The sequence below is a fragment of the Brienomyrus brachyistius genome, chromosome 9 (assembly GCF_023856365.1).
Source record: "Brienomyrus brachyistius isolate T26 chromosome 9, BBRACH_0.4, whole genome shotgun sequence".
Lineage (NCBI taxonomy): Eukaryota > Metazoa > Chordata > Actinopteri > Osteoglossiformes > Mormyridae > Brienomyrus > Brienomyrus brachyistius.
Window position 1 is genome coordinate 29,429,377 of NC_064541.1, and position 13,900 is coordinate 29,443,276.

The 13,900-nt window shown below is 49.9% G+C and overlaps 1 protein-coding gene across 2 annotated transcripts in view; it reads right to left on the minus strand.

Annotated features, from left to right (window-relative positions):
* Positions 1–203: 203 nt before the first annotated feature.
* ptprub (protein tyrosine phosphatase receptor type Ub) overlaps positions 204–13,900 on the minus strand; it is a 157,573-nt gene continuing 143,876 nt past the window's right edge. For both annotated transcript variants that reach the window (XM_049025265.1, XM_049025266.1), the window contains exons 23-31: positions 13,035–13,151; positions 11,334–11,488; positions 10,623–10,758; positions 9,325–9,474; positions 6,863–7,177; positions 4,809–4,934; positions 3,120–3,277; positions 2,070–2,205; positions 204–1,633 (exon numbers count right to left, since the gene is read on the minus strand). In XM_049025265.1, coding sequence (XP_048881222.1) covers positions 1,571–1,633; positions 2,070–2,205; positions 3,120–3,277; positions 4,809–4,934; positions 6,863–7,177; positions 9,325–9,474; positions 10,623–10,758; positions 11,334–11,488; positions 13,035–13,151 — 1,356 coding nt within the window. In that variant the 3' untranslated portion in view covers positions 204–1,570. The remainder of the gene's footprint in view (positions 1,634–2,069; positions 2,206–3,119; positions 3,278–4,808; positions 4,935–6,862; positions 7,178–9,324; positions 9,475–10,622; positions 10,759–11,333; positions 11,489–13,034; positions 13,152–13,900) is intronic.

Sequence of the window (13,900 nt, forward strand, 5' to 3'; positions counted from 1 at the left end):
TGCAGATGTATGCATACTCAGAGCTGCAGATGTATGCACACTCAGAGCTGCAGATGTATGCATACTCAGAGCTGCAGCTGTATGCACACTCAGAGCTGCAGATGTATGCATACTCAGAGCTGCAGATGTATGCACACTCAGAGCTGCAGATGTATGCACACTCAGAGCTGCAGCTGTATGCACACTCAGAGCTGCAGATGTATGCATACTCAGAGCTGCAGATGTATGCACACTCAGAGCTGCAGATGTATGCATACTCAGAGCTGCAGATGTATGCATACTCAGAGCTGCAGATGTATGCACACTCAGAGCTGCAGATGTATGCACACTCAGAGCTGCAGATGTATGCACACTCAGAGCTGCAGATGTATGCACACTCAGAGCTGCAGATGTATGCACACTCAGAGCTGCAGATGTATGCATACTCAGAGCTGCAGATGTATGCACACTCAGAGCTGCAGATGTATGCACACTCAGAGCTGCAGATGTATGCATACTCAGAGCTGCAGATGTATGCACACTCAGAGCTGCAGATGTATGCACACTCAGAGCTGCAACAGACCTCAGCAGAGAGCCCTTTGCATTGCATTCATCCCGAAGGCCACAGGCCCCTTTTCGGAACCCAGGGACATATCGTCAGACACTGCACTTTTACACTGAAGAACACTGGCATGCCGGCACACTGGTAATATTAGTCCCCGCTTTACACACACACACATAGGAGATAGGACTTTGCAGACGAGAACATCTACAAACTCAGATAGCTATATACACATATACAGGGCAAAGCCTAACATAAAAATAGCAGGAGAATTCTCTGTGGCCCTTCTCACATTTTGGGGTTGGCACCATTAGATAGAAACCCCTCTGCCCCCCCCTCCGCCCCCCCCAATTTTTTAAGAGTCGCTTAGAGTCCAGTCCGTGCTGATCCCAGATGGAAAAACCAGTGAGTCTACTCCACGAACGTCACGAAGAAAGGAAATCCAAAAAACACGACACAAGCACTTGGAATGTCGAGAACTCCGCTGAAAAGGTGTTTTTTTTCCCCCGCCGTAATTCATAACATCGATGGTACGCGGGACGATCCTCACTGCAGCCGCCGGCTTTATGCGTCCTTAGCAGCATAACACGGCCAGATGGTCCAAGGAGATCGAACCACAGTGAACCCCGGGCTTAGCACAGCTGGCATGTGGCTCACATGACCCGGGAACCGCCCAGAGAGTCACAGGAAGCGAGCGGTCGTCTCAAACAGAGGGATTCGCTCATTCTGTTGCTTAGAACTTGGCACGGATGCTCAACACAGAACAGCCTGAGACCCCCCCCCCCCACATCCCTTAAGCAAAAACAGACCAGAAAACAAATCAGCAATCACACATTAAGGTTAAAGGCAAGATTCTTCCCCCATCTTTGACATTGCTCTGTTCTCCACACCATCAATTCCAGGTAAGGCCTGTTAATCCAAAGTGAAGAGGACGCATATAAGGGAAACGAGCTTGTGGCGACCACACAGAGATGGTGGCTGAGCTGGAGGTTCCAGTCCGGGGCGAGGAGGTGGAGTCACACTGTGCTGCTATCTCACCTCCGTGCAGTCCAGGTACTCCAGTGCCAGGTCATAGCAGAACCTGTACTGGTCCTGAGGAAAGACAAATGCAAGAATGAATCGGTTACATCACTGCTTCCCAATCCGGTCCTCTAAGTTCTTGCTCTCTACCAAGAGCTGGGAGGGAGCAAAAACACGGACTGTCTGGCAAGGAGCTGGAAGGAAGCAAAAATATGGACTGTTGGGGGGGTGCCCAAGGACCAGGTTGGGAAAAACTGGGTGACATAATTACATAGTTAATTACATAATTCATTCATTCAATTATTATCATTTGAGGGATGCTTTAACAGTATACAGTGGCTAGAATTACATGACATAAAAAACTATTCAGAACCATGATTTAAATTGTAGGATGGCATTCATCAAGATTGCTTCTGTAATTTACAGATGCGTGCATTGAGGTTGTAACTCCAACAAGGAACTGTATCCATGAAATGACCCCAGCAATAGGACATCGAGACCTACTCACCAGGGACTCCACCATGTTGGGCTTCGAGTTCCGCAGTGTCTTTACGGCATAGAAGACGTCCACCATGTTCTGGGACTCGATCATCTCCAGGATCATGGTGCAGGCGCAGAAAGTTCCACTGCGGCCACCGCCATTGCTGTCACAGACAGGTCAATATACCTCAATGCAAGACCTTACCAAGGCTGCATTATCCATCCATCAATCCATTTTCCAAACCGCTTATCCTACTGGGTCGCGGGCGGTTCGGAGCCTATCCCGGAAGCAATGGGCACGAGGCAGGGAACAACCCAGGATGGGGGGCAAAAGATTTATATGATTGTGGGCAGCACAGTGCTTCAGTGGGCATAGCCGTACAATACACCTCCAGGGTATTAGGTTGAGGCCCTCTGTGCTTGTGAAAGTTGCATGTCTTCCCCATGGCTGTGTGGGTTGTGTGGGTGCATATCATTCATGGATTTATGTTATGGCTTCATATTAATACACAATAATACATGTACATAAAGTATATAAAAATCTGTAAATGTGTCCCAGTGACTGGATGGAATTTCATCTCTACATCACTGTGCACAGTGACAGTGTCTACACCCTGTAGATGGTGTGGGTGCCCGCAGGCATGTCAGCCTCAAAGAAGACACTGGCGGGTGCAGAGAGCACTGGGCAGATTCGTCATTAAGGAGCGCGGAACAAGCGATGGGAGGGGCAAGTCTAAGAGCTGTCAGCAGGAAAAGATCTGGAGACTGATTTCTTCTGGCCGAGCAACGTCAAAGGTCAGAGCCCGGGAAAACCGCCTTGACAAATGAAAGCCATTGATCGTGAGCGGCTACAGCAGCGGTGAGGGGGGGTCACTGGTCCTGCGGTCCTGCAGGAGCCGTCCACTGCAGCCTCGGTTATGGCAGTGAGGCAGTGCTGGGGAGCAGGGTTCATGGGAACGTAGCGGTAGCCAATAGGACAGCAGTTAAGATGGCAATGCCTGCTGTCATGATGTGACACTGCGCTTGCGGGGGTTTGTCTATGTGTGTGCGGCGGTGACTGCAGGGGGTGCAGACTCACAGGCAGTGCACGACGGTGCGGCCCTCCCCGCTCTCCCGTTGCCACTCGGCCACGTGGCCCAGCAGCTCCAGAAAGGCCTTCTTGGAGTCAGGAACGTCGCGGTACGCCGACCATCGCAGGAACTGGAACTGCCGCACCAGCAGCTGACCCTCCTGGAGCTGGGGGAGGGGGTGGGAAAGGGGGTCAGACCTTACGCGGGAGCCCAACTGCAAGCACAACTACATGCGTCGCAGGCAGGCCTGAGCTAGGTAAACCCCCAGTCAGGATTAACACCTGCAACAGCGAGCTCAGGGGTTCTGATCCGGCCAGCCTTTCCATAGCCAGCTACAGCTGTGTATTGAGCACCTGAGGAGGTGAGGGGCTATGTGTGTGTGTGTGTGGGGGGGGGGGGTGTTAGTGACTCAGGCAGCACCAGGGGAGGGAGCTGAAGGCGAAATCGCCAGCTGTTTCTCCAGCTGCCCGCTCCGGCTGCCAGCAGCTCCAGGAGTGAGCCCCTGTGTCTCCGTCCCGCATTTCTGTCTCGCGCGCTCCAGCGTTTGTCCTGCTGATTTAACGCGCTTTAATGCACCGACCTACACTGCGTTCCCGCTGCCTGGTATTTTTGGAAGGGCTCCCAGGGTGAGGCGGCGTGGAGCAAATCCTGACAGGTGTCATAACTGGAGGTGGCTTTAAGACGGTGCCCTCCTGTGCAGGGGCTGTCAGCATCGGGATGGAGGACTGAGACACACACACACACGCACACACACACGCACACACACAGGCATGCGGATGCTACCGTGACAAAGTGGCAATCAAAACAGCGGAGACACACACGGGGGACAAACGTAGAGAGAAGCACACACCTCTTCTAAGACACATACTGCCTCAAGACACAGACACACATAAAAAGGACTGTTGTTTTCCACAAACTGATATCCAATCATGTGGTAAACACACACACGCACACGCTAGACACAAAATCCTCCTCATCATTTGGGTTCCGCCAGACACCCCACACACGGTGGGCACCATTAAAACCGTATGACGTTTTACAAATACACTGAGCAGGGAAACATTCTTGAAAGCGTCAGGAGAGGAAAATCGCACGGAGGATATGGCATCCATTAAGCTGAAAGGCCCGGTAAAAACACTAGAGGCAAAAAACCACGCGCTATAATATTAAAAAATAAAAACAAAAAGCCATGAAAGAAGCCATGGAGTCACTGTGAGTAAGCTAATGTATTTTTTTATACTCATGATATCAGAAAGCATTTGTTCCGTTTTGTCCTGAAGGTGTTTTGTGAGTTCAGTGTTCTGGGGGTGGCACAAAAATCAGGAAAATGTCGAGCTCGAACAAAGGGATGATCATCATGACGTACAGAGGGCTCAGATACTCCCCAAGCATCAGTGGAAAGTTCTGAATTACTTTTCTGGGTTTCTGTGTGTGCATGTGTGTGTTGGCTGTGGGTGGGAAGCATTCATAGCATCTTTAAATACAAGCTTTAAAGACACTTGTGTGGCTTAAGGCTCTGTGTAACCTGGGCTACTTAGAGCAGCGTGCTTTACTAAGCGTGCAGACAACTTAGTTAGAGGGGCTGTAGACGGTAAACCACAGATTTATTATTGAATTCTGATGTTAGTTTTTTTTAATGCAAGGTCATTCAATAATTTCAAGATCTGAAAGTCCAAACAAAGGATGCTGATCCGTACCCGTGTGACATTCTGGACCCGGAAGAGGCGCGTGACGACGTCTTCATCAGCAGACCTGGACAGGAACTCCACCTGCATGGGTCCGTACTGCTGTGCACCGGGCTCGGGCCAGTACTGGACACATGGCTGGGGGTCGGAATCAGCAATATAGGACAGAAATAAAACAGGGTGAGGCCACATAGGAACGACAAATATCTGGCCAAGATCCAATTAATAAAAACACCTAGTGGCCTGTTTTAATTTCTTTTCCATTTTGGGGAGCGGGGCGTCGGACCTGGATCCACCAAAAGACAAACACTAGGTGGGATAGAGAGTCACCTATCTATCAGTCTTCTGTAATTGCTTATCCTAGTGGGTGCAAAGCAAATCCACTAACATGCCATTGACATGCATGGGGAACTTGGTAATGCCAATGAACCCGAATGTTTTTGAACCGTGGGGGGAAACCAGAGTACCTGGAGGAAACTCCACAAGGACACGGGGAGAACATGCAAAGTCCACACACATGGAGACTCCAACCCAAGTCCCAGAGGTGAGTGCTAACCACTGCACTCACTGCACTAACCACTGCACCACCATGGTGGCCCATAGAGTCACCAAACGAGCTGAAGAGGGAAACCAAAATCAAGCTGAAGCAAGACTCGAACCCCAAACATCTGACAAGGCTACAGTGCTATGGAGCAAGAAACCGCGCCATGCCGGGCTAGACCGGGCCCCCAAAACCCCCATTAAAATGGACCCATTTACACTCGAGCGCGTTGAAGGCGATCATCGTCCAGCACTGCAATACCCAGACGAATAAGCAGTGCAGAGACACAGGCTCGTGGCTCACGGCTATCGGCAGACCCGCGCTAACCTTAAGGAACTCGAGCACGTGGTGGGAGTATTAACAGGCAGCAAGGGCGCTAAAAGGAAGGGAGCGAGGCGGAGATGGGGGCCAGAGACAGGGCGGCGGGGGGAGTAATGGCGCACGACTTGCGCATCCACCGATGTGCTGTTATTAACATGGCGACAGGACCACGGGAAGAAATAAATATTAATACACATGCAGACAGGCTGCGGAGAGGGAACGACGGCAATCCCACTCAAAAGGAAATGAAGGAGGGGGCAGAAACAGACAGCAGATGGAGGAAATGTACTCAGCAGGAGCGCGAGGGAAGTACACTGATTAGTGTTTGCAGATGTTTGATGGGCTGATTTGCCTGTACTGTAATGGGAATATGGATACGCAGCGGGCCGCTGTCTGCGTCTGTGTGACCGCGGCAACAAAAGGGCCGAGCAGGACGGCGAGCTCATGCCATTGAAGCAGCTCCGCTTCTGTCTACCCAGGATAGTCAGAGGGAGGAAGGCCGCGGAAGGAGGGAAGCCGGAGGACGAGAGGCTGAACGAGGGCAGGAGCAGGGACTCGGGGAAATAAAACATCACAGCACAGGCTGCAGAACGGAGAGAGGCGGAGCAAAAACAGAGGATCTGTGAAGCAGGGGTGGTACAGACTGGGTGGGCGGAGCGAAAGGCAGCCTGCATGTATAGCATCGGCACAAAAACACAGAAAATAACCAAACAGGTGGCAGGTGGTAGAAAGGGCTACAAGCGGATACTGCAGACAGGGGCCTGGCTGGGCTGAGAGAAAGTTGAACTTTTATATACATCCATGCATTTCTATAACTGTTTATCCAGCAAAAGGGTGCAGGGGACACCCTGGATGGGATGCCAGCCGATCACAGGGCACAAGGCAGGGGACACCCTGGACGGGATGCCAGCCGATCACAGGGCACAAGGCAGGGGACACCCTGGACGGGATGCCAGCCGATCACAGGGCACAAGGCAGGGGACACCCTGGACGGGATGCCAGTCCATCACAGGGCACAAGGCGGGGGACACCCTGGACGGGATGCCAGTCCATCACAGGGCACAAGGCGGGTGACACCCTGGACGGGATGCCAGTCCATCACAGGGCACAAGGCGGGGGACACCCTGGACGGGATGTCAGTCCATCACAGGGCCCACACATATTATAGGATGTTTTGAAGATGTCATTTTACCAAAACACTGACCCAGGCTGAGTTGGACTGGTTCAGCTGGTTGATCATGACCACAGAGCTGCAGCCGTAATCGACGACCAGCCTCCAGAAGTCAGCGGTGGTGCCGGGCAGCGGGTGCGGTGTGACGATGAAGGCAGCAGGCTGGTGAAAGCTGTCCATGAGCACGGCGTTGATGTAGTTGTTACTCTCGCCCTCAGTGGTGACGAGGAAGGGCAGGGCGCGGTCCGGTGGCAACACATCCATGCTGCGGTTCTTCTCGCGGTTACGTGGCAACAACGCGATGCTGCACTCCTCCACGTCCAGGTGAGGCGTCACCGAGTTCAGCGTCTGCCATGTGGGGGGGTGGGGTGGGGGGGGGCAGTGAGTGGGAGAGTCAAGACAAAATGAGCGATGAGATTTCAGAGGGTCACGGGCAGAGGGAAGAAGGAAGGGCATAGGAGGCGACAGGAGAGGAAGAGAGGAAGGAGAGAAGGACCAGGAGGAGCAGAGTGTATGACAGGAAGCCCTGAGAGAGAAGGAGAGGAGAGAGGAGAGAAAGCACTGGAGAGGAAAGAGGGGATTTTATTTGACGAGAACAAAGAAAAAACAAACGAATAGGGATGAAGTGAAAACAAAGGAGAGGAAGAGACCAAATATAACAGGTGGAAAGTAGAGGAGAGCAGAGAGAGAAATACAATACGAGGAAGAGAAATGTGGAGAACCAGCAGCGGAAAGACAAAGACGACGCAGAAAAACAAGGCGAAAGCAGGGAGATACGGGAGTGAGGATGCCATGGGGGGGGGGGGGGGGGGGGAGGATCCTGCGGCTCCAACCCCCACACAGACCCACACGGACTGACAGGTGGGGGCAGTTCTGAGCAGCTTCTAATTCCAGCCATGAATCACGGACAAATTTAATGCACAAAAATAACAAAATCAGGTCATATCGCTGCATTATGAATAAGCAGGTTATACACTGATCCAAATGCAATTCAAATGAGAGCCAGTCACCTTTTCTCTGGGATGGATATTTTGATTTTCCGCCAATTAGTCTACACTATATTAAAGGATATTTGGACTATTAATGTTCCACAGAGATCACGGTGTTGGGAGGGGCGGATTCCCCCGTACGGCATTCGCAAAGGGGGAGGTGCTTTATACACAGCATAAGTGGAACGCGATGCTTTTATTGGGCTGAAATGTTCACATAACGGTGGATCAAAGGATCAACAGAACGTCTCAACCCGAAAGAAACAGGAAAACAGCACTGGGTGTGTAATATGAAAAAGGGACGTGAGGCTTCGCGGCCTAAGTAATAAATCGCAGGGCATGAAGGCCGCAGTGCCTTGGAGACGGATCCGGGGAGCAGGTTTGGTGGCTCCCCGAACTGACGGCCACCCCCAACCCGTATGCTTCCAGAAGAGCGGACGGTCATACTGTGAATTGTGGGAGGAGGCCGTGTGACACACCAATTCGCCCACACGCACGCACAGACAGCTGTACCCCAACCCACACGTTAATCAAGAGCTAATCAGCTGAATAGCGGTTCTCTTCCCTTCCTGCCTGAGAAATGTTGGGGCCTCGATCCAATAATGTAAGTGGAAGTGCAACCAAACTAATCTCTCTCTCTCTCTCACACACACACACACAGACCTGTATTCATATCTTTGTGGGGACCACACACATTTCTATGCACAAAACCCTAATCCCAACAACAGCAACCTAAACCTCTAACGACTCTAACTCTAACCTTAACCATAAGTGACCAAACAAAATACTTGACTTTTGTGTTTTGAGTGCCAATCACACATTTTTAGTTTTTTTAATTGCAGTCTGATTTTTAAAAAATTAATTTCCCCCTGTGGGGACCAAAAAAATGTCCCCACAATGTCAAAATAACAGGCTTTTATCACATTGTGGGGACATTTGCAGGCACATACAGACACAGACACCCACATTGCAGCCGTCTGCTCCGGTCAGACAGTCAGCAGAGGTGAGTTTGCCTTCAGACGCCCTGCCCTTGGGTCGCTTCTCGTTTTTACGGATTGTCTCCTTCTCTTATTCTCTTTTTAGTTTCTTTTCTTTCTGTAATGCCTTATTCAGCATTTCTCCTTTTATCTTTCCATTTCCATCCCTGCCTTATTTCACTCCTTCCCCACATGCGTTAATCACAAATTCCCACCCCCCTCCTTCAGGATCGCAGTCACCCATGTAGGTCAGTTACATTCTTGCATTTTTAAAGCTGCACGGCAAAATTGCAGCAAGCCCCCCCACACACACACACACAGGAGCCCCCACACACACACAAGGGGCCCCCACATACACAGGAGACCCCCCACACACACACAAGGGGCCACGACACACACACACACAAGGGGTAGCCACACACACACGCGCACAATCACACACACACACACACACAAGGGATCGCCACACACATTGGGGCCCCCCACACACACAAGGGGCCCCTGCATGGACCGGCACCGCTGCTCCCACCTGGAATTCCTCGCGGAGCTGGGAGGAGTTGCTCTGGGAGTCCACTCTCAGCATCTCCTTGTAGGTCAGTGCGAAGTCGCTGACAGGGATGGCCGTCTCGCCACAGAGGCAGGCCTCCAAGATGGCGTCGTGGATGAAGACGTACTGCTCCTACGAGACGAGGGACGGCAAGGAAATCGAGCCTAAATCCAGTTATCGTGAAAGATAAAAAAACAAAAGCAAACCTCTTCATCATAAAGGGCGAATCAGAAAAGCAGAAGAGTCAGCAGCGCAGTTGGCTGCGTTAGCGATGTGGGCTGTGGGGACGCTCCCGTCACGGACGGCATGGGTGCCCCGCGGGGGGAGACGCTGGGAGCAGCAACACGGACACAGAACCAGTGTAAAACGCAGCCCAGCACCTTAAGGGTGCAGCACCCAGGAAAACTAAAAAACACATTCGGAAGAGAAAAAAAACTCAGGCTACTTCCACAGATACTAATTAAAGCTGCAACGCAAAAAACGTAAACACTGTATATATTGTCCATCTTTTATGTGCCCGTGTGCATGTGTGTGTGTGTGTGTCTGTGTGTGTGTGCACATGTACCCTCGTTAACCTCCATTAATACGCAACAATTATTCTGACAGTTGTTTTGCATCCACACAGTTTTGTATTAATTTTACATTTTCGGCCATTTTTGCCTATGTGTTCCTTTTAAGTTAAACTGCTTGTTGTGTCAGCATAAGACTAAGAGCGGTAATCCATTAAAGTCATTTGAAAATGAATACGAAAGTGCATGGAGGGAGTCGCAGGCAAGACACTGAGAAGCGGATGGGGGGCAGTGGCCAACATGCTTCCCTACTCTGCCGTGATCGGAATTAAACATCAGCTCATTATCTGTGCACACGTCTGAAGCGCACTCAGCAAAGCCATTGTATATAAATAAACGCACACTATATAGATTTAATTAAAGTTATTTCCCGTAAGTAATTCCTAGCATAATGCATGGATAAACAAATGGTGGATTTGCATAATGAGGTATAAATATGTAAGCGGCAGGACGCTGTATAAGTTAGGGCCAAACTGCAACATGTCTCCACACGGAGCCGGATTTGCATCCCGCATCATCTTCGCGAATCTACATAAAAAGCAAGCAGGTCGTAGTATGAGGGAGGGACCAGTGGCTCAAGGAGCTCAAGGAGGTCACGGCTAGCCGGCCTGTAGCTCAGCAGAGGAGGCTACCTGGGGCTTGATCCGGAAGACGCCGACCGGATAGCTCGGCCCACCTGACATGGCCCTGCCTCGCCTCACCCTGCCTTACCTCTGTCTGGATCATGTTGATGCGCCGGGAGCAGAGTGTCTTGACACAGTTGTAGATGTCAACCACGCCCTCGCACTCCGCCATGTCCAGCATCACATCCAGAACAATGTAACAGCCCGTGCGGCCTGCCCCCATGCTGGAAGACAGGTGAGAGCACAGCGCCACCCAGTGGGAGCAAAGAACATGGTGTTAACCGAACATTAATTCTTAAATAGTTTTCTAGCTCAGTTCACAAATGTCTCCATTCTCATTGTGTCTTTACAAATAATAAATATGTTAAAAGTTGTACTGACGTGTAAAGTCTAAACATGCATGGGAGAAAAACATCAAATCAAACATCAGATAAAATAAAATAAAAGATCGTTAAAGTAACATAAGCTCCCACTGAGAAAAATTAGGATGTTTGTATCTTTTGTTGTTATCTTGTGATCAGCTGCTTTGAGTGCTAATAACACATTTTTATTCTTGTGACTGTGAGTCATGCATTCTGCCCATATGATTTATCCAGAAAGTTATACATATGTTACATTAATACAATTCAGACTTTATGCGTCGTTTGTGCAAGAATTTGCTCCCCCCTGCTTTGCTCAAGTCCTTGCCTGGCGAAGTGGGATTAAGCAAAACTGATGTCTGTTGGGCTCTAACAAGCAGGAAGTGATGTATGGACAGCCTTTGGCAGCAGGAAGTGATGTTGGAGTGGGAGGGGCATACCTGCAGTGCACCACGATGGGCCCAGCGTCAGGTGGTGTGGAGCTCTTGACGCGGCGGATGAATGCGAGCAGGCCGGTGGCGTGGTAGGGGACGCCGTGCTCCGGCCATGAGGTGAAGTGGAATTGGCGAACCTCGTGCTTCGCTGAGTAACCCCTCTGCAAAGGCAAGCTGGAGTCAGGTCTTTTCCAAAAACATATCACTACTGATCTCAGTCCTTTTCTGTTCACTTTATTCATCACCAGTCTGGAGTTATCTCTGTTATATATACCACATTCATTATGAATCTAGAGTCTCTCTACAGAGACATGTTTTATATACTACACCCATTATATATATGTAACATATCCTATATATATATATATATATATATATATATATATATGGGGCAGCATGGTGGTGCAGTGGTTAGCACTGGAGCCTCACACCTCTAGGACCAGGGTTCCATATGTGTGGAGTTGGTATGTTGTCCTTGTGTCGTCGTGGGGTTTCCCCCCCCCACAGTATAAAAACATGCTGAGGTTAATCGGAGTTACCAAATTGCCCGTAGGTGTGAATGTGTGTGTAAATAGTGAGCGTACGTGCCCTGTGATAGGTTGTTCCCTGCCTTGCACCCGTAGCCCCAGGGATAGGCTCTCAACCTCCGTCAACCCTGAATAGGACAAGTGGTTTGGATGGATAGACCTGGAGTCAGTCCTACCAAATATACCACATGCATTATCAATTTGGAGTCAATTATTTCCCATTGACCATATTCATTATCTGGAGTCAATACTGCTATAGTCATAATATCCATTATGAATCTGTAGTTCGCCCTACTCTCTTCATTCATTTTCAGTCTGGAGTGAGTTCAGTCATATACAGCACATCCATTACAATCTGGAGTCAATCATTTCCTGTGTGACCATATTCATTACCTAGAGTCAATACTGCCATAGTCGCAATAACCATCATGAATCTGCAATTTGTCTTACTCTCTTCACTCATTATCAGTCCGGAGTCAGTCCTGTTAGGAGAAACCAGGTTCCCTTTACTGCTCTCTGGGAGAGTATGAAGCATTCCGGGTTTAGCCACAATTTGGGTCTTTAGCTTCAATCGAGCCTAAGAGCTTTTCTTAGAATGCGAATCCTCATTTAGTACCAGAATGATCTGGGGTTCAGTGGGGAGGGGGCAGGGGCTACTGCAGCCAAGGGTGGGGTGGGGGGGTACTGGGGATTATAGAGGAATCTTAATGAACTTGACTACAAACCTGTGGAAGACTGCTGGTGCAGTGGGTAACATGCCTTTGTGGTACAAAAATGAAGGGAAATTGTCCCACATCAGTAATCCATCACGGACAGAGGTGGAAAATTCAGGGCCAGAGAGTACAAATCCAGACCAGGTTAAAACAAAACCCTGCACTGTACTCCCTGGACCTGAATTTTCCACCTCTGTCTTTAATGTCTTACTTTTTTGAGTAACTTCCCCAATGCTGATCTCCCTTCATCACAAAGACTCTTGCTGCTTATGAACATGATGTACGCAAAACAGCCTGAAAGATTCGCAAATTGGTCACAGCTGGCACCGTGGGCCAGGAAGTCTCCCAGAAAACACCACCTAAACATCTCAGGTACGTTCTACAGAGAGAACCAGGGCCCTCGGGAGGACTGGGCAGCCCAGGCCCGCTAACACGCTGTCAGAAGGTGCGTTTGAGTGGCAGCTCACCCGTTCTAGGGCGAAGGTGCGGACGGTGTACTCCGCCAGCGTCTCCGTCTTCAGCAGTGTGATCTTGATGTCGCCATACATGTCGCTGTCGTCCGGCCAGTACTTACAGCATTTCACCTGCCACAATGACACATGCCTACAGTTATATCAGCAATTACACTCACAATTACATTTGCAGTTACAATGAGTGTCACCCGGTGCCAGCGATGGAGCCGCATGAACTGCACAGGACCTGATCTCATAATTGATTATTTAATTGCTCCAATTATCTGGGCAGGAACAGACCTCACCTGCTGTTCCAGGTGTGAACTGCTTGCTAAAAGAACAGGCAGCTCTCATCGCTGCATAAGGCACCCAGGGAATCGGAAACTAGCGTTTTCAACACCTGGACTAAAATGACTCTTCTCTGGCTGCCTTCCGCAGCTGCGCCCTGTTTTCCTATTTAAACATTTATGGCAGTTGCTGAAAGCAATGGGCACATTTAATAAAACGCTAGCAGGCATTCCAGGCAGCGTGGTTTAATCCCCAGTGCATCTTACAATAAACGCTCCTCTGTCTGTCTCTGCCAGGCTGAAACTTATCTGACAGCCCTGCCAGTGTTTACCAGACCTAAGCAGGGCCTACAAAAGCGACGGCTTCAAAACCAATTTCCTGCAAAATGGCTAATTAAAAGTTTGCACATCTTCTCCCACTAAAGTCAGACAATTACAGCAAAAAGTTAACGCCTATTGAACCTTATAAACATTTTTTCACCCATGTTGAGCCAACCGGTTATAATATTTGGGAGCGACAAGCCAAGCAGGTGAAAATGTGCATTTCCCCATTGTGAGCGCAGTAAATTGCAAAGTAGCCCGCACTGATATTTC